The sequence below is a fragment of the Aptenodytes patagonicus genome, chromosome 3 (assembly GCF_965638725.1).
Source record: "Aptenodytes patagonicus chromosome 3, bAptPat1.pri.cur, whole genome shotgun sequence".
NCBI classification, from domain to species: domain Eukaryota; kingdom Metazoa; phylum Chordata; class Aves; order Sphenisciformes; family Spheniscidae; genus Aptenodytes; species Aptenodytes patagonicus.
Window position 1 is genome coordinate 4,801,589 of NC_134951.1, and position 20,689 is coordinate 4,822,277.

The 20,689-nt window shown below is 41.0% G+C and overlaps 1 protein-coding gene across 3 annotated transcripts in view; it reads left to right on the forward strand.

Moving 5' to 3' along the window:
* PKHD1 (PKHD1 ciliary IPT domain containing fibrocystin/polyductin) overlaps positions 1 to 20,689 on the forward strand; it is a 284,017-nt gene that overhangs the window by 127,667 nt on the left and 135,661 nt on the right. For all 3 annotated transcript variants that reach the window (XM_076332602.1, XM_076332604.1, XM_076332603.1), the window contains exons 38-46: positions 270 to 477; positions 1,430 to 1,587; positions 3,186 to 3,380; positions 4,689 to 4,814; positions 7,468 to 7,601; positions 12,525 to 12,637; positions 13,983 to 14,082; positions 15,472 to 15,606; positions 18,804 to 18,939. In XM_076332602.1, the coding sequence (XP_076188717.1) occupies positions 270 to 477; positions 1,430 to 1,587; positions 3,186 to 3,380; positions 4,689 to 4,814; positions 7,468 to 7,601; positions 12,525 to 12,637; positions 13,983 to 14,082; positions 15,472 to 15,606; positions 18,804 to 18,939 (1,305 nt within the window). The remainder of the gene's footprint in view (positions 1 to 269; positions 478 to 1,429; positions 1,588 to 3,185; positions 3,381 to 4,688; positions 4,815 to 7,467; positions 7,602 to 12,524; positions 12,638 to 13,982; positions 14,083 to 15,471; positions 15,607 to 18,803; positions 18,940 to 20,689) is intronic.

Below are 20,689 nucleotides of genomic sequence, written 5' to 3' on the forward strand. Positions count from 1 at the left end.
TCCAACGTGGTTTTTCAGCTTTTTGGGACCAATAAAGACAAAAGATATGAAATGAAGATGTTTGGAAAGCACTGCATTTCTGATCCAAGCAGATGTGCACAAATCCTCTTTTGTGGCATTAATCTCGTCTCTCCTACACAGCATCAAAAAGAAATGAATGACTCTGGGATGGTCCAAGTGAGGCAGTGTTTTCTAAGCATGCTGCTCCTGGTTTTTTTAATGTTGATTGACTTGGGTTTTTTTTTTTTTTTTTTTTTTTTTTTTTTCAGGCTGGATGCCCGAAGTAGCTTCCACACTCTTGAAATCATCAGCTCATGCTAACGACACGCGATTAGTGCTCCAGAAACCTGTTGACTGGCAACCCGGTGACGAAATCATGGTGGGAAGGACGGGCTTTGGAGATGCACAGCAGCAGGAAGAAATGGCTGTTATTGAGTTTGTGAACAACACTGAGCTGTACCTTAGGTCACCACTCAGGTATTCTTTCAAGGGCCAAGGGGATTTCTATAGCAGAGAGCTAAGCCAGGGGAAAATTTGGTCAAAGTGAGGATTTGCCCTTTCCTGTGGGACATAATAACTATATAAATCCCTTTAACAAAGGTGGTCAGAGATATTTCAGTTCCTCACTCCCCCTAAAGCTAGTGGACGTTCAATCCTGAATGTTTCTGACTATGTTTAGATTCTGCATCATAAACACTGATGGCTGGTACAGTCCAGTGGCCTCAGCATAGGGTTGACAAAGAATTTTCCTGCATAGTTAATTTCTTGAGAAAGTGCATTTTTTTTCACAAAAAGTGTCTGACTTCTGTGAAAAAAAAAGGAAAAAAAAAAAATCCTCTCTTCTTGCCTGATTTACTTAGGCTGATTAACAACACACTCAAAGTGAATTGCTTCAGTTTGGAAACACTGCTTCTGTGTTTTCAGTGAGCTGTAGCTTCACTGCCTTACGCTCTCTTTGTCTTCTGTGCTTGGAGATCTTGGTCAAACTGCACTTCTTATCATCATAACCTGGAGCTCCAGTGTTGAAAAATGTTATCTGTTTGGGGGGTAACCCAACTCCAATGCCCAGAAAGAATAGTATAATTTTCAGAAGTATGTGGGGCTTGAGGAAGGAAGTACTGGTGGTTTTCACCAAAATAAGTTTTGGGAAGATGAAGAAAGTTCAAAGGCTGAAATATTTTGGTGTAAACACATAATCTAAGGAAAATTTATGAGCTTGAGAGGTGAAAAGGTGAAAACAAACATCAACCAAGGAAAAATATACCTCGCCCATATATGCAGACACATTGGATATGCCACTGTCCATGGTGAGATAGGACTGAAACCAGCTCTGAATTTGGGCAGTTGGAGTCATAAGCTTAGGGTAAACATCATTCTTGCCATCTGGCAGGCGCAGATACTTTTGTACCTTTTTTGTGTCTTTCCCTAGGTACTCCCACAATGTTGGAGAGGGATGGGTGAATGGCCAAAGCCTGCCTTTGAGTGCTGTGGTGGCACTGATTAGCAGAAGGGTTGTTGTTCAAGGAAATGTCACGATGGAGAGGATGTCACACCTCAGACAGTGCGTAAAAGCAGGTGTTACAAGAGGTGAGGAGGACTTTTCTCACAGATATGTACTGAGGAGGAAAATTGTTCCATTAAAATCACATAGTGGTATCACTCTGTATTAGAGATCTTTTTTAATAGGATAACTTTGAGACATACCAGCACCAGGAAAGCAAGTTTATCTTTCCAAACATTGTTTGACATTGAAGTGTGAAGTCTTGGGAGTTGAACTGTGTTTCATTGTAATATCTCAGATGTATTATTTTCACATTGTTGTTTCAAGCCATCTTGGGAAAGACCCTTTAGTTTTGCCTGAGCCTAAGGGTGTAGAAAAGAAAGTATCTTCTGAAAACATGTTTCAGTATACATAATATATTAAATTTTTAATTGTGTTTACTCTTTAGTCACTTTAAGAAGAAGGAAAACCAAAACAGCCCAATGCTGTTTGTATTCTTTGGTGTAAAATATTGAGATGTTGTTTAGTGTTTAGGGATACCAAGAAAAAAGACAGGTGATGGTTTCTTGTAGCATATAGTAACAGTGGTGAAAAAATGCTAGGTATCTCAGCTCTCCTTTAGTTTTACCTGTATGAAACACCATGAAGTTTGACAGGTGGCTTCCTGATTTACACCAGCTGATGAGGAAGCAGAATCAGACACATTATAATTTGAGGAGAGTTAGGTTATCTGGCAACCCAGTTGTAAGGTATCCTTTAAAAATAAAATGCCTTGGGCTTTCAGACTGTGACACAAGACTTCATTTGATATCCATCAGCCGACTGCTTATATTACTCATAGATTTATGGTCCATTTTCTGTGGAACTCATAAATATAGTCTCTGAAATGTGCTAACCATTTGAGGTTTTTATCTGAGTTAAAGGATAGGAGGATTTCTCAGAGGAGTCACCAGAAGATGAGTGGGCAGTGTTTTTTGTGGTTAATTTACCTTCTTTAAAAGAAAAATGAGCATTACTGAGCATAAGCAGGCAGTGCAGGAATTTGAAATCCCCTCTGCACCTCCACTGAACAAGCCCAAGTTGCACATTCGTAACCCGAATCCCCTCGTACCAAAATATCCTAAGCATAGACCCATGGAAGGATGCCTTTCAGGAATGTTGATTCCTTCCCCAGCCCTACGATTTACTTTCCTTGCCTTCAGCCTGTGGGTAGTAACAGTTCCTCATCCATCCGCAGGGACAGTGGGGAGAGCAGGAGTTTTAAAGAAATTTCAAAATGTTCTCATTTCATTTCAGTTCAGTACATCCGTGCCCAATCCCATTTTCAAGAACCTCACCCAAGGTAAATCAATGTCAAATCCATCTTCCCCATCCATAGGACTATTTAAAATTGAACACAAGGAACTTTCCAAGGCATAAAACTACCACAGCTTCCTGCTGGTTTTAATATATGTTCCTCTAAAAATGTCCAGACTCTTAGGGAAGGAACCATGTGAGTATTTAGAGGGAGTATCAAATATGTTTGCCTGTGGCTATTTGTCTTTGGGCCCATGTTTAAGGTCGCTGCTGGAGATGGAGTCTCACTGAGTCAATGGGGTCTCATGATGTTGCTCGGGGCACTCTGTGCATCCCATGGTCACCATGGAGAAGTAACACTGACAGCTCCCACCGGGTTGTATTCTAGGTGGCTCCAGGTGTCTGTACAAGCAAAGCGAGAGGCAGCTGGGCTCTCGGGACCTGGGGGCCATCGTGGTTGTGGAGGCCTTCCAGGGAGAGGCGAATCGGCTCCGGATGGAGGGGGTCCAGTTCCGCCACGTGGGCCAAGCGTTTCAGCAGCACCGCAGTGCCCTGACTGTTGCTGGCAACGCGTGGATGGCAGGTGAGACGGCTGCACTGGAGGTGGGCCTGAATGATCTCAAACATCCACCTTTTTCTACCCAAAGCTGGGGCAGATGTCCTCAAAAGCGTGCTCAGTTCTGGGGTCAGTTGACAAATTGGATTGGTAAATGCAAGAAAACCTAACCTGTAGTCAGCCCAAGTGAAACTTGACGGAGTGCTTTAAGCTGCTTTAGTTCCTTTGCATCTCTGGACAGCTTCTTCCTAAAATCATGTTGCATTTTTTGCCAGACCTCTGAGTTGGCGTGCTATTTCTAGCTCTGAAAATGAGTGCACTAATATACTGTGAGGAAGCCCAGAGGTGGCTCAGGGCTGTGTGGTAGCATAGGCCAAAATTTAATTCTATCACCTGAAGGTTAAGGAACATATTAAGTTCTTTTGACTTTGTCACTGATAAATGCAAAATTAATCTCTGTGGAAGTGGCTATGAGGGTTCTGAATGCTGGTGGTGGTAGGGGCAAGTTAAGTGGGCTCGAATAATGTTTTAAGGGTACTGGATGGGACTTTCCCCTCCAGCTAACCCGCACTTATGCCTTTCCTATGCCATCTTCATCCCTGAGTGAGGATCTAGGAATCCTGGTAGCAGAAAGCATCACTGGCCATGATCCTGGAGTACAGTGGGCAGGTCACCATGCCTGGCTAGACAAGGTGTGCAGAATACCACCCTGTCCTCACTGCCCTTCTGAAACGTTCCTCCTCTCCTTCAATCCCACTTCAATCATCCATCTGCTCATAACATACTTCATTATGGCCTCAAGTTGCACCAGGGGAGGTTTAGATTGGACGTGAGGAAAAATGTCTTTACTGAAAGAGTGGTGAAACATTGGACCAGGCTGCCCAGGGAAGTGGTTGAGTCCCCATCCCTGGAGGTATTTAAAAGACGAGTAGATGAGATGTTTAGGGACATGGTTTAGTGGGCATGGTGGTGTTGGGTGGACGGTTGGACTCGATGATCTTAGAGGTCTTTTCCAACCTCAATGATTCTATGATTCTATGATTCTTGGGATCTTACCCTATCCTTTCACCGGATCTCATCCTCCTTCCTCACAATAGTGGGCCACCTCCATTCACCCATTTCTGTGCTCAGGGCCCCTCTTCCCTCCTGTGCCCGTCTCAGCAATGCCCGCCTGTTGGCAAAGAACTGCCAGGGGAGTAAGGGTGGGCAGCTGCAACCGAGCAGTCTCACGGGAGCCAAAGGGATTAATTGTACAGCATCAAAGGATGAGGAGCTAATATAAAACTCTCCCAAGATGCAGTGTGCTTTTTGCTCACAGCACTCGTTTCTTTCCAGACTCTTACATACGTGGCTGTTGTATTTTGGACTCTTTTGGCCAAGGACTCCGTCTGACCGGGATCTCAAACCTCACTGTGGACAGTAATGTTTTCTATAACATTTTAGGCCATGGGCTTCTACTGGGTAAGTGAAGCAGAAAAATATCTGTCCTACATGTAGCAGTAACATGTGCTGATTATCATTTGCATGAAGATGCCTTTGGAGGAAGGAATGGCAGATCCTTAACTGCACCCTGAGAACTTTAATCACATCTAAGACATTTTCTGGTATCAGTGAATCTGGAATAAAGCTCCCAAGTTTCCACATGCAACTCCTAGCAGCTATTTCCTTTTGACTATACACTCTCCATTCCATCAGGTCAGTCTTCACTTGATCTGGATCCCTTTTTTTTTTCAGTGTACAAATGGAAGAAGATTTTTTTAGGGAATTGATTTATCTGTCTTTGGAAGAGCACCATTATGCAATATTTAAGACCCCAGTTCAGCGAGGCGTTTAAGAGCATACTTACCTTTAACTTCAGCCATTTGACATCGAAGATAATGGAGTGAAAGCATATGTTAAAAGTTAAGCAGAGAATTTAGCACTTAAATAAATTGGAGCTTGGAGCCACAAAAATGTTAAACAACAAAGTATTTCTCCTAACTAACCATCAGGAGACTGACTTGCAGCATCTTCTGCTGGGATCTCACGTCGCCTGAATACCTAAAGATATAGCTCGATTTTTGTTTTCCATCAGAGATGGGATAAAAATGACCAATTTTAAGATAAACAGAGGGAGGCAAAAAAGCCTTCAGTCCTGATCCTGCAGTTCCACACACACAGCGAGTCCCTGTGCTAGGTCCCGTATATAAACATAATGAGAAGTGATAGATTACGATTTAAACAGGGGAGATCTCTAAAAGGAGAGCGATTGTATACATCTTGCAGACAAAGAGAGCTGGCTCAGAGAGATGCAGCGACTTGCCCAAGGTGATGCACAGAGCCCTTGTGCCCGTGGGGAAGCAGAACAAGATCTCCATCCCGCCGGCACGCCTTGGCTCATTCGTGCTAGGACATGTGTCTGAGTTAAAGGACTCTGGGCTGAGCTGAATGTTTCCGCTGAAGTCTCAGCCTGAATACACCTTATCCCCAAGGTGTCTTTAACAGCTTCACTGTCAGCAGCTCCAGAGGGTCTGATGGATGAATTTATATGTCATTTTGTTGCCTGTGAAGGAATATTTATTATAGCCGGCTATTTGCAGCTCCAGAATTGGACTCTCTCAGTGATTTCATCTAAACCCCTTATTTTCAGGGGGTTTGCAAGGCAGTCATAAAAATTCACTCTGGGCTTAAAATTAATTGACACACCAAGACCTTTTATGCCACCTCGAAAACCTATATGGCTGTCAAAAGGACTGCTTTAGGATCCTGTTCATGCTCTGGCAGTGGCATTGTAGCAAATACAGCCTGGAAAGGAAATATTTCCTAAATGGATCTTGTTCCAAAAATGGAGAAAGGCTCAAAAGACTGAGAAGAAGATTAAAAATAATTACTGCCATCCCCAAAACCGAAGAACATAGGTTTTCCTGGCAAGTGGCTTACATTTGGGGTAGTGATGACTAGGGAAGGGATCTGTATTTGGAATAGAACGTGAGCAGGTATAGTTGAAGATAATAACTTATGTTTGATAAACAAAAGTAGATTTAATTTGCTCCCGATGTGGACCAAACAGAGATGATCCACTTTGTATTCTGCCTCCAAAACACCAGGGTGGAGGGACATATGCTGATGTGTCCTTATTTGGACTTTACTTGGATGGGACTGTCCACTATTTGCCGTTGGGTGGCACATTGCTTTACGGTGTGCTTTAAAAAGATATTTCTTTTTTTTTCTTTCTACTTCAATACTATTACTGGATCTGGGGCACCCCATGACTCTGAGTTGTGTGATCAATTTTTTGATTGATTTTTCCTTTTTCTTCTCATACGTCATTGCTTAGGGGGGCAAACCCCCCACTTTTGTGCACGGTTGCACCAGTTGTTTTTAATCTATTTAGACATTTTCTTACATGTAAGTAGGACAGTGGATGGAGACACAGGAGATAGATAGGACTTTGAATTCTAGTACTGCCAGAAGCATGCCTGCGTGTGCATAGGTGAGCCCCTTCCCCACTCTGAATCTCTTTTTTTCCAACTGTAAATGCACTTTATAATATTCCCTTTATTCATTTTCTCCATAAACCCGGGGTACAGTATGGCTGGTGTTCTATTCATGTATAACACCTGGTACAGGGTCTTGTGCACATTGAATTGCAGAACCATGGTCTCTATTGACTCTCTGCAGAATATGTATTGTAGTATTCCTTTCCCTGATTGTTTTTATCTCATTAGAGTGTAAGCTCTTTGTGGCAGAAACTTTTTAATCATATTTACAATGTTGATCAGATCTTGCCTGTGGTCTCCTGGCATTTCTGAAGCATACAGCCTTCCCCTTTCCATGCTATGCACCACTGTGTTGAGCAGTCATGGCAGTCTTTGACCATCTCATAGCCGTCTCATGTGTTAAACACAGGTTTCTAAGTGTTTTTCAAACAGTGATTTACCCAGGGACAGTTAGCAGGGAAAGCTGATTCCCAGGTGGGCCATGCCAGCAAAGCAGGCAGGGCAAAATCCAGCAAGTTCTGTAACTTGCATAATAGAGGGTTTCCAGTTATATGTGAATTTCTGTTTCTTTTTTTTTTTCTTTTTTTAATCTTTTTTTTCTTCTTTTCTTTCCTTTTTTTTTTTTTTTTTGAAAGGAGAGGGACTGGAAGAGGGGAACAGAGTCAGTAACAACATCGTGATTGGCCTTTCTGGAACAGACGGTTTATCCAACATTGAGACACTGTCACCAGCAGGGATCTACGTCAGGGCTCCTGCCAACCACATCGAGGTAAGAAGTTCAGGTATAAAACGTAACATTTCCTCTCTACTCAAAGATATCAGAAAGATACGGAGCTTCATTTATCTGGGAGATCATATACACAACATTTGCTTCCTGGCTGAGCTGTCAGAAACTGTGCTTGTGATGGGATATTAAAACAAGAACATATTACAAAATAAATTACATTCATGGGCAAATTTATTGTTACTGAAAATTTTACTGCACTTGAGTGGAATTAAATATTGCAGTGAGATCTTTCATCCTGGGATACTTTAAAATGTTTTAAAAGTTTTAAAAGTTTTATTTCTTAATACTCATGGATTAATAAAAACTGGAAAAAAGTTTAGGCTCAGCTTCGCTCGAATTTTTTCCTACTTCTGTCATTATAAAAAAAAAAATCTCAATTTTAATGGACTGATGACAAACACACTAAAATTCAGCAATATCAAATGCACCTCTGTCTGGATTTAAAATGACAACTTACGTACAGTCCAAGATTTGCATTCCAGGGTGAGAAGGAGAATGCATTCCCTGTCCTATGAAAATGACATTGATTTTAAAAGAAACCAAGCTTCTCTATTCTAAATAGTGATAAAACATCAAACTCTTAAAAAGCTAACAGACTAACAACCCTCACATCAAAAAGTTAAGCTCAGTAAAAATCTTTTTATTCACTAATTCTCTGATGCTTTCTTTTAGTTCATACATTCTTTTGTTATTCAAGTCACATTTCAGAATAAAGAGTCACTTTTAAGTGTTTAATGGAAAAAAATTATGATTTTCAGCAATTAAGCAATTTCAAACCATTTTTCCTTCCCAACTATTTTAAGCCTGGAATTTCATTGAAACTGACCTTTCTTACCACAGTTTCAGTTGTGACAAATGCACATTTTCATTAAAAAAAAAAAATCCTGACCTGTTCTATTGCTAACCCACAGAAACCAAACCAATTATTAAGTGTATTTGAAAACCTAATCGCCCCCTGGGCTTCTGTTCCAAGAGGAAAGAATTGCACCTAAATTTGAAGGTGAAAAAGAGACCAACACATTTCCTATGTTAGTATGAAGACAATAATGCTTAGGAAGAAGGAGAGGACTTTTCTGCAGTTCCCTCAAGGGCATATTTATCATTTTAAAGACTATCAAATATGGTCAAAAAATACAACAACTAGGCAGAATCACATGAATTTCAGCTCCACTAAACACAGAATTTTGTACTATCATGCACTGACTTACCCTGGAGCTGTCTACTTGATCGCCAGTGGCTCAGCTTTTGAAAAGGTTTGCTGCAATTATCTCTACGGGTACATGTGAACTGACTGTGGTCGGTTTTCAGCACATCTGTTTAGCTCTCTCGGTTCACATGTCTTTGTAGATACACCCAAAGCTGCGTCTGTGGCTGTGTACCCAAACATCAGGGTTAAGTCTGCTCTCCAAAGATGTGTTACTCAGGGCAGAATAGCCGATGGCCCTTGAAGGGTTGCTGATAAACCTCGTTGTCGGCAATCTCTCGGAGTGGGCTATTTGAGGTGTTGCAGCAGCAAAAGGAGAATATGAAGAAGTTGCCCAGCTTAAAATTATTATTAACTGCACTTACTGTTCTACAGTACCAAGCAGTGTTCAGCAGAAGACATGAAAGGACATGGATCTTAAGAGAAAAAGTCACACTTTTTCCAAGCAAAACACCTGTGTCCTGTGGACTTTCTCTTAGTACGGTAATAACCACTAAATGCAAGGGATGCTGGTCCAGCACCAGCATCAGGATGACACAGAGTTTCAGCATCTTATATTTGATCAAATGGCTCAAGAACTGGATATTGCTTTTGAGGTGTTTATAATCTTAATTTAATAGGGAGGTTTGAAGAGTGTAATGGGAAAGACTCACCTTCCCACTGCCTGGTTTCCAGGCCATGACATGGAATAGAAATTTCCCCCTCTAGATTTTAACGTTAGGTAGTTTTTGTTTTTTGTGTTTGGTTTTTTTTTTGTTTGTTTTCAGATTGCCATCTTTCAATTACTGGTTTTAAACTTACAGGCTGCAATCTTTAAGGCAAGGATTACAGCTAAGATAGACAGAGCGCTCTAGGTCCATACTGTGTTACACGGGTTAAGCTTTCCACAGCGAGTCCTGCAATAATATTTTCATAACTACTCAATTTACTTGGGAGCCTAAATTTGCATCAGTGACTGAAGAGTTTAAATTTCCTTGAAAATCGGTGGTCTCCTAAACGGTGTTGAAACTGGGACACAGCAGTCACTCAAACCTGAGCCTACAAAGACATTTGGAGAACCGATTCCCACTGGCTTCCATTTGACTTAAGCTCTTAAGTGCATTTGTGAATCAGGCTGTTAGGTAAAATTTTATACTCATAGAGTATAAGTGCAAAATGATTATTACAAGGTTAGTTTGGTTTTTTTTAATAAAGTATGGAAGCCCTGGTTATCACTTTTTAGAGTCATAAGACAATTTAAATGCTACCAGCATGAGGAACTGAAGATGCCCCTCTTTGATATTGGCTCTCTTGTCACTGAAGTGCATGCCCTGTGTCCCTGGTTTTATTTTTTCTGTGCAGGGCAAAAAAAAAAAAGTAGTTTTTTATCTTCTCTTGGTTTTCTTGGGCCCAGTGGGTCTTGGACCTTTTGTAGTAACTTCCTATTCGTAAACATTCAGTGTCTTTAAATCCCAGAGCCAGCACGCAGTGCTCATGCTTGACAACGTACAGACTGGGTTTAAGAAATTCAACAAGCATCCTCCCTTTCCTTTCTTGCCATGGTGTTAAGGACTGGGAAACAGCTTAAATGAATGAATGGGTGGAGATCAGCCTGCGTTTCCATGTCAGAGGAGTGACCGATGGTCACGCGGTTGATAAATTAATTTGTTTCCCGGTATCACCTAATCCAGCCATTCTCCACAGTACCAAAGAGATGAGGCTGCATCTGTTTGGCACTGATTGTTTCTCACCATTTCATCCCTACCGAGATCTTTTCTAAAACCTTCTGCAAGGTGAGCGCACGTTAAAGCGAGCCCATTGGGGGTACTCCTTGCATCCTGCCAGGTTCTGAAACTGGGGCACCGGTGCTGGGCACACTCTCCAGAGCTTTAATGTCATCTTTAAGGTCAACAGTTTGAGCCCCAGCTATCTAAAAGAAATTCATGAAATATTTACGTTAGCAGTGTTGTACGGTTAAGAGACACTTAAAACGTCAACCACTTTATTTTACTGACTTGCAATGCATACCTCCAGGTGTTTGGCATGCTTGGGGAGGTAATTTCTCTCTGGAATTTTGGTTGCATGGACATTCGTAATATACTGACTTCCACAAAGAATTGATTTCCACACAAAATTCCCTGCTTGCCTAAAACCCCTGCCCTCCAGCCACTAGCTGGCTGAATAAATATGCAGTTTTTTTCCTTATGAATCATCTGTAGAATGCACGATTGGAGTTGCAAGTAAAAGATCCTGGAAATAATGTGATTGGACTGCAAAAGTATTTTGTTAAAGGAAATGGTCTGTGGCTGCACTTTCAGAAAAAGCAGCAGTTTTACCAGGGGATAGAGAAAGCAGTGCTTTGGGTATTGATACTTCTTTGTTGCTTGACAGATGTCAGAGATCATGGCTGCGGGGAACGCACTTGGATGGGTCAGAAGAAAGTAATTGGTGTATGGAGGTTTTCACCTCTAGGTCACCAGGCTCGGCTTTGATTTGGACCATCAGGGACCAAAAAGTCATTAGTGTTTTAACGCTGTCCGGTGACCTATGAATGGTAGTGGTGGGTGTCAGTCCCGTTCTTAGAGAACAAGCTCTTCTTATAGCTGCAAGAAAGCTCATCTTAGACTCCCCTTAGAGAACTAGATACATCCAGAGAGCAATTAATCTTGTCTAAGGATAGACCAGAAGAATTGCCCTCTGGACATGCCTATGCCTTATTTTTTTCCTGGAAAGGCAGCCTAGGTTTACCAGCCTGGACTTCAGCATCAAATTTTTACACATCTAAGATAGGTGAGAGGGATCATGCCCAGATGCACACATGAAAACATTGCTGTATGGACACCATCCAAAACCATCTAGGTTTGGCTGCTGTCCAAATGAAGCAGGTAAGAGCAGGTTTTTTCCCCTAGAGTAGAAAACCTCCTAACCCACTGTATATAACCCACATAACCCACTTGCTACAGACTCTGTATGTACCAAACTCCTAATTTAAGACCAGGCAAACCTTATGTTCACTTATTTTTCACCTCTTGCAATAATACAAAGAATGCAACTCCAGAATTTCTTCATTAAGAGATGTTAAGTGACAAAAACTTACAGCACATCTTCCCATGGTTATTCACTTATCCTGTTCAAAAGAATCCAAAACAAGTAATTTACCACAGGTCTGAGTAAGTTTAGTTGTTCAGTCACTGACATATCCTGAAGATGTAGTTCTCTCTTTTCTCTTGACTTTTAGGGGGTCTCACTTTTTCGTGCCACTGTTGTTTCCTTTTGCTGTATTTGCTTTGGGAGATATGAGAAAGATACAGATTGAGAAGTGAATCAATAAACTGGGTAGTTTGTGATTTACCTTTCTTTCATGACATCACCTTCCTGCTTAGAAAGGATTTTATAGGGGTAAGAAGTTTTCCACACACTTTTTTTCTTATCTACTTCTTGAAGAATTATGGCAATACCATTTTTCTTTCATTTGTTTCTATTGCTTGGCCAACCCTTGTTGCCTGCTTGAGAACAAGTTTTTTTTAAGACTGGCTCAAGGACAGAGCGAAAACAGGATGATATTGAGGGCACAGAAACAAGGTACCAGCTTCTACCAGCCAGACTTACCAGAATTTGAATGGACCGCAGCTGGGATTTTAATTTGCATTTTTCTTAAGTTTATTTTAATTTCCAGAAATCTGTGGTAATCTTTTTTCACAGTCATATATGCTTCTCTGCAGGGTAACACAGTATGTGCTGCTGGGTATGGCTATTTCTTTCATCTCTCCCCTGAGGGACCATCCAAAATGCCTCTCCTGTCCTTCAGTGAGAACGTAGCTCATTCCTGCACAAGGTACTTGGGGATTTTTCGATATTTTCCTTCAGTGCATGGTAGTGCTAACTATAATTGCAGCAGTGAGCAGAAAATGCTTTGCCCCTCCTTTCAGGACTTTTTTTTTTTTTTCCAATTTTGCACCCTTTTAGGGCTTCCTCTCTTGTAAGCAGAGTTCTCCACAGCAGAGCAGAATCAGTGTTTGACAGCGATGTGGTTGGGGTTGTTTTTCAGGGCCTGGTTGCGAATGGTTTCCTTAGTAGTTTCAACACGGTCCTTTCTCCTTCGCTCACAAGCCCAATTTGTTAACTTGCAGCATTTCCCAGTGCTGTTAACAAGCTCCTCCACTTTGCCCCCCTGTTTAAATGATCCTGATGTAGTTTAAGGTGCCACATTTAACACATTTCCTCATCAACCATTTAACAACAAAGCACTGAAGAATGTGCTCATGTGTTGAACTGAAAGCTCATTTTTAAGTATACCGGACGTTTTGAGCAGAAGAGGGTGGCATGAAGGAGAACAGATACACGATTTATTTCTTACGCTCCTCCTTTAACATCTCCTGCAGGCCACCATTAGAGACTTGACACTGGCTTACACAGCCTGGAGTGGCATTTCTTCCCTCCAGATGCTTTATATCATAGCAGCATGAACACTCAACTATTAGAATTTGGCCTCTGATTAAGTAGATAGAAGAGACTAATCACTTTGAGGTCCAACGGGATAAAAGGTGCTGTACGAATGTCAGACATTACATGTAACAGTTGTTCCTGTAGCATCCAGGAACGGTTATTCACTAGAGCTTTTGCCTGTACTTCCCTAAAACAGAAACTATAGTAAAAAATGACACTGTATTAAAAGTCAGTGGATGGAGTCACCGGAATTTTGAGGTAATCTGGATATTAATCTGGATTTAAAATCTCTGAGAAGGTCAAACCAAGGGCTGCATTCAGGAACGCGTGCATTTGGAATGTACTCCAAGTTGGCTGAATCCAAGATATAGAAAAGCTTTATCTGTCCAGATTCATGTCAGGCTTATCTGAAGGTGGTGCTGGCTGAAAACTCACGAGCATGGTGGGGGTGTTTTGCAGCGAGCACCTGTCAGTGGTACTGCACACTGGTTGTTAGCCCTGACGTGGCTAATTCTGAAAATACTTGAAAAGAAATTTTAGGTGTGCTCTCTGGCATGATTAGATGCCTAAAATAAATATTGCTATCAACCAGTTTTTGATTTTGGATTAAATGATAAAGTCTCATGCAGAGAACTATTACAGATTTAAGATTTTAGATATCAGAATGATGAATAGGAAAATCTGCTCATGAATGCACTGTAAAGAAAGTTTCCTTTGCTTGCTTTCCTAAAAAGGTATGGGTTGCTGGTGTACCCAGAATATTTGCCAGACAGCCCAAACAGACCTGTTCAGTTCAACAACTTCACAGCTTGGAGCAGCCAAGGTGGAGCACAGGTACGTTTATCCTGACTGTCCTCTGTGATGCTCAGGATCTTTACAAGTATATCACCTCTACACTGACGTCATCTTTTAAGGCTGCAAATGGGCCACAGTTACGGTAAAGCTCTTGTACCTGTATGTCCGTGTCCCTCAGCTGGAGGCTCCTATTTTGGTGATAAAGCCAGAAACACAATTTGTGTGAGCTCTTCTTGCTGCTTCAGTGCAGAATCAGTGCTACTTTCATCAATAGTTGGTGTCCTCTGTAATCATCTAGCATCTGGCTGCCACTATAATCACAGAATCGTAGAATCATAGAATGGTTTGGGTTGGAAGGGACTTAATCATCTAGTTCCCACCCCCCTGCCATGGGCAGGGACACCTTCCACTAGATCACGCAACCAAAAAAATCCTCCCAGTGGATCTGAGCTATTCGTAAAGATTGCAGTTGGTAGAGGATCCGTTACCTTCATAGGGTTAACGGTTTCCATGGGAATTTTTTCATCCTTGTTAAAAATATGCACCTTTTTTTGTTTGATTTTGTCTAGTTTCACTTTCCAACTACTGTAGCTCACTACTACTTAATCTAATTAAAAAACCCACACCACCCTTTATTATCTGATACTTTCTTCCCATGCCGGTGCTTAGAGGCTGTGATCCTCTTAACTCCCTGTCTGATGACCTGAACAAATTGTATGTGTTTCTCTGTAAGGCATCTTTTCTAGTCTAACCCATCCTATGGCTCTTCCTTCGAAGGTGTCCAATTTTTCAGTGTGTTTTTTCAGACTGGTGCATTCTCTTTCTGGAAAAGCTTATTTGCGGGAAAAGAAAGGAAACAAAAGGATGTTTTGCAGTTTTGTTTTTGTGGTTTTCTCTGCCTAACTTGTAATTTCTTTGTATGTTACTGACCTAGCATACACGAATAGCTAAGTTTATTCTGCTTCTTTCCATGGGCTCCCTCTAGGAACAGCCTTCTTGCTGTCAGGTGGCTGTAAGCAATACCTCTGGTTATTTTCAAGGCATCTTTCTGCTACAAACATTAACTTCTTTACCCTGCTGATCTTTCCAGTAATAAACCCCAAAATATTTAGAGCAGTTTTACTCCGTCTATTACTGATTCTCAGTTCTGATTTTCTTTCATACTGTTCTTTTTTCTTTTAACTTGAAAATAAGTTGGCAGAATGTAAAGATTACTGTATTATTACTTCAAGGCAGAAATAAGAAATTAAGGGGAGAGGCTCCAACACTAAATACACATTCAACACTTTTATGTGTTTTTGCACTTCCCTTCTGTTTATTGTAAGTAAAGCAGAGTTATAAATCACAATCTTTTTTTTTTTTTTAAATTATTATTCTGGTTATGCTTTTAACTAATTTAATTATTATTCTGGCTATGCTTTTATATAGATTTTTAGTAGCAGTAACCTTGAACTCCAACATTTCTGGATTTATGCTTGCAAAGACTTTGGCATTGACATCGTAGAAAGCCTGGGAAACACTTCTGTAGCTGATAGCGTTTTAATTGGGCACACTGGGCAAAAGGTAAGCACTGCAGGAATTATTTCAATGTCTCTTGAGTTGCACAGCAACCCTTCAAACAGGAATTTGGAGGAATAAGAAAGCAACCTGAAGAACAGCCCCTGCTCCATGGCAGCTTGGGTAAAGCTTGGATTTTAAACAAATTGCATGTAAAGATAAATACTTAGGCCCAGCTTCAGGATGAGGTTTGGGCACTGATCTGTTTGCTTAGTCCTCTAGCTGTCTTCCACTCCTCAGAAAGATGATGCCTTCAACAGCAGCACCTGCGAGGGACATTGATTTGTGATGAAGCAGAGAAACCTGGAGCATCAGTACCTCTCTCCCACCCTGCTGGAACCAAAGATTTTGTTGCTTCTGCTGGCAGCAGCAGAAAAGAAATAGCATTTGATCAGCTGGATCCTGCATCATTTTTCAGAAACTCCACTCATACCAGCTGATGGTAGAACTGAATAAACATCAGCTGTTGAAAAACCGCAGATTGCACTCTGCAGGACGATTCAGCATTTTTTCCAAACATCTTTTTATTTCACTATGGAAGTTTTGAAGATTTTTTTTAAAAACAAATTTGAAACAAGGTCTCTGATTTTTCTATTTGAATTTGGAACTATTAAGAGATTTTATATTATAATGCATATTCATGTATATTCTTTATAAAACAACATTCAAAAGTAAAAACGAAATCACACTTCTGTTCAACTTACGAGCTGAAGGATTTTAGTAAGTGTTAATTTTTTCCCTACTCGTGGTTTTTTCCAAGATTGACATGGTCCCAGAAAAGCCCTGGAATTTCACAGAACCTGAATTTTTGAGAGAAATCAGAATTTTTGTTTAAACAAGCTTTTCTAACATAAATTCCTATATACCTTTTGCTGTAATAAACAGACACCATTTAACGATACACAACTGGGTTTAGTTTAGTGATTTGAGAATAATGAGGGGGAACAACAGATTTGATTTCTATCTTAGTTAACACTTTGGTTTCCTCTGCTCTCTCATAGCACCATCGGTCCACCTGGAACACAGAGTGTTACTTTTTTACTTGAGAACGAAAAATGCCGTCAAAAAGTAACATTTTTATTTATGCAGTAAATATGATCTTCTTCCGTTATTTCTTTAGGCAGCTGGACAAAGTCTTTTGGGTGTTACCAGGTTGTTAACAGATTAATAACCTGGATAACAATGGAATTCTAGTTACAACTGGCCACAGCTGCTTGTTCATGATTTTGAGGTCTTTTTTTCCCTGCTCAGTTTTATATTGTTGTTTATGGAATTAATTTTCTGTCTGACTGGCAGAAAAAGAGTTTTAAATGAGTTTTCTTTAGAAGCTCACAGAAAGAAACCTCTGTAGTAGGTCTTTTGAAAGTGTGTAGCTCAGATAAAATCCTGGCTTCGCCAGTCCAATCTTGCAGCATCCCAATGACGCAATGAATTTCTCTCAGACACCAAAGGGTGGACGGCTTTGTTTTTGCTTTGCAGGATCCATGGAAGGGCTCCATGTTGTACTTGTTAAGAGATTTAGAGGCGCTCAGCTGTGCCTTGTTTCTTGCAGTACCCCCGGGGGGTGATTATCTTTGATTATCTCATGATAAGAGCCTCCTTGTCATAATTTACATCTTAATTTATGTAATTCTCCCTTTAATAATGATGTCTCTTTAATATCAATTAAAACTTTATGACATTAATTTAATGGGAACCTTGGATATTCCTCTCTGCTAGCCCTTCCAGTTTTTAAAAGAAGTGCTTTAAAACAAGATTGTTTTCTGGAAATATAAGGGCATTTAAAAATTGGGACTTTGGTCAATTAAAACGTTAGTGGCAGGGCTAAATCCAGGGCCCGTAAAAGCCAAGAGAAAGACTTTTGTTAGCTTCCTAGACATTCAGCAAGCCTCTTCCATGTTTTCATAAAGCAACTCATTGTCCTTGTGGAGCCATTTGAGGAGAAGCATTTCTTCCTGAAAAAGCAGGAAGTCTGAGACAGGTGACACACACGAGGGAGGAATTATCGTCTCACACCCTTCTTCTATTTGCTATTTATTTAAATAAAATAAATTAACTAAAAAAAAAAAAAGATAGAAAGGGGGGTGGGATGGAAGAACAGGCAAGTGTCAGCAAAAAAACAATAGAGTCTTTCTGACTGATTTGTTATCAGAAGCCAGGGATTTCTGCTTAGCAGTGACTTGGAAGAAGATGGCCCAAGGAGCAGGACCATCACCCCAGATGTTTTGGCCTCAGATTAAAAAAGGTGATGGAGCTACTGTCTCTTCATGCGACTGAAGATAGCACCATCTCACTGAAGTAATAATCTATTCATAAAAGTCCATTTCATTCCACATTTTCAGTTAAAGAGGATTTTTCACAGAGGGTGGATTTCTCGATTGATTCTCTACTATGGCTTTTGAGAGTTGTTCTACAAAAGTGTTTATTGGCCTCAGAAACAGTATCACACATTCCTGCCAGCCCTTCCTCCTCCAGGCTACCCACTAGCTCTGAGTACGTCCTTCTTCCCAGCCTGTCTCCAAGATAAATTAGCAGAGATGTACACTTCCCCTGTGTCATGGCCTACAATCACCACAAAATCTAGTTTGTCCATTGTGTTTCCCATTACTTATGGGTTTTGCTCTTCCTTTCCACTTCTTGTTGCTCTGAGGGACCCTGAAGTCAACTAGAGCTTTGAAAAGAGCCTAGCTTAAATGCTTCCCCCCATCCCCGGTCACACAAAAGGGCTTTGAATCTCAGCAGTCAGGTTTTTCTTAGAACAGAAATTAGAATGATTAGCTTTGTAAAGTAGGGAAATTTCCTGCCTGCTGGACGAGACAAGGTAAAGTATAAGGGACTGTAAACAAATCTGCTCACTGTGCCTTCCAGGTGGATTCTTTCTTCCCAGGGAACGTGCAATTTCCTTTCCCTTCAAATGTCCAACCTTAACTACTACACAACAACCCGGACAAAGCAAACAGGGCAATTACTGCCCTGAATGTAATACTATCACATACTGCAAATGGTGAATTAAACAGATGTTACTTGTCAGAATGTGCAAAGCAATAGCTTAGATCTGTCCTTCAAACAGTATACATTGCCCCACAACCACGGGCTTGAGTGCAATCACGTCCTTGTGTCCCAGCTGCTGCATCCTGGACTCATTAAACTTGGAGATGCACATGGTGATATGTTTCCTAGCACTCTTCATTTCTTCATTGCAGGATAGGACCTGTATGTCAGCAGGACTAAAAACTCCCAAAAGATACCAGCTATTCATCTCCAACACAGCTTTCAGGAACTTTCATGTGAACACTTGCACAGCGATCAGGACTTGTTCTGGCTGTTACCAAGGGCAAGGTGAGTCTGACTCACACTTATTTAGCAGGGTTTCCACAGTCCCTGGCTTCCTCCCATTTCGGATTCAGATGGTTAGAAGTTCATAGTTTCCACAGACAACCATTGATAGATATTTCAGCTGAATCCCACAAAAAGTATAATGATGAAGAGTACTGGCCCAGTTCTCCTTCTGCAATCTTGTCACTATGTTTGCTATAGGTGATTTACCAAGAGCTAGGTTTTGAGGTATTTGCATACCTGCTCTCCTTAGGTATTAATAGTTCACTGTATTAATAGTTTTCAGAAGTGTCACTCTCTATGTTTCACTTCCCCAGCTGGGACAGATGGATAATAGCTCTTCCCCATTCACAGGGAGGTGGGGCATGAGATGGTGATATGTAGATGCGAGATAAATGCTGTGCTTGGTGTGCAGCTCAGATGAACTGAGAAAGTCCCTGAGCTGGGATTGTAGAGGTATGCATAACAACCAGTCCTCAACAATACTCACCCTCGTTAGTGTGTGCGTTTTGCTGACGTTGCTGGTGGGCTGAACCAGACCCTTTAGCTGCTCTGCTCTGCACGGGCTGAGGTTGCAGGTTCTCTCCAATCTCCCTTAGAAATAGCTTCATCACGTAGTTGAAGCCACATATCGCACATATTTTTTAAGACAAAAGTAGCCTTATTTTTGCACTGATTTGATTTTTTTTTTCAGTGGAAGGGGTTTTTATACACTGACTTGTTTCTGCTTCTTCATTTTGGAAGGGAAAATTTCAAGAGCGATGAATCCTTTAATAGCTATGACACAACATCTCAGAATTTCACCAAGCTCCTACCTCAGGCCAACCTAAACCTTAGGTGAATTTGCCTAAGATAATGTGTAAACTAAGCATCCTTTTGAGCTTTGAAGAGGTAGCCAAAGGCTCTTTGAAGAATGTTCCAACTGCAATTACACCTTAAATATATTTATATGTAAATGAATACTGCCCTACAATAACATAACAAAGAAAAAGACTTCAGGAGGTGAGATCAAAGGACAGGAGGAATAGTAAAATCTAACTCAGAGAGGCTGCAACTGAGAATAGGATAGTCAAATAGTAACCAATGTGGTGCATGAACACTCATGCCAAAGCTGACTTGTTATGGTCCATGGGGCAATGTTTTTCTGACATTTGTGGAAATATTAATGTGTTCAAAAACTTCCTGTGCTTTAGTCTGCATGAATATTCCTGCTTTTTGTAGCTATCTGTCTGTGTTACAGTAATGAAAAGATCCTCCAGCTATACTTTTCAGCCAAGGGTTTATTGTGCCAGGTGTTGTACATATGCACACAAGTGTATTTACACACATATAAACAGTCCTTATCTCTAAAGAATTTATCTTATAAACAAGGCAGAAAAGATCTATAAGAATCACTGTTTTGGGGACTGTAACTTTTGGCAGTGGGACTCGTGAAGAAGCATTTGGAGTCACTGAGGAGATGCTGGTAGGACCAGGAGCAGCACCTGGATCAGAGGAGTCTGTAACCACAAGTCCTGTCACAACAGGGTGCTGGACAGGTTGGACCTGGCCATAGCATGGCAATGGCAATTCCTACAACCATCTCTATTTATCTATTTATTTTCCTGAATCTCCCCTTCTTGTTGACTCAGCAGACATTTTTCCAAAGTGAAGGTGAAATGAAGCTAGTCTCTTTTTCTCCCGAGATGTCTTCAGGCCTATTGAAGTGGGCATGGTGGTGTTGGGTTGATGGTTGGACTCGATGATCTTAGAG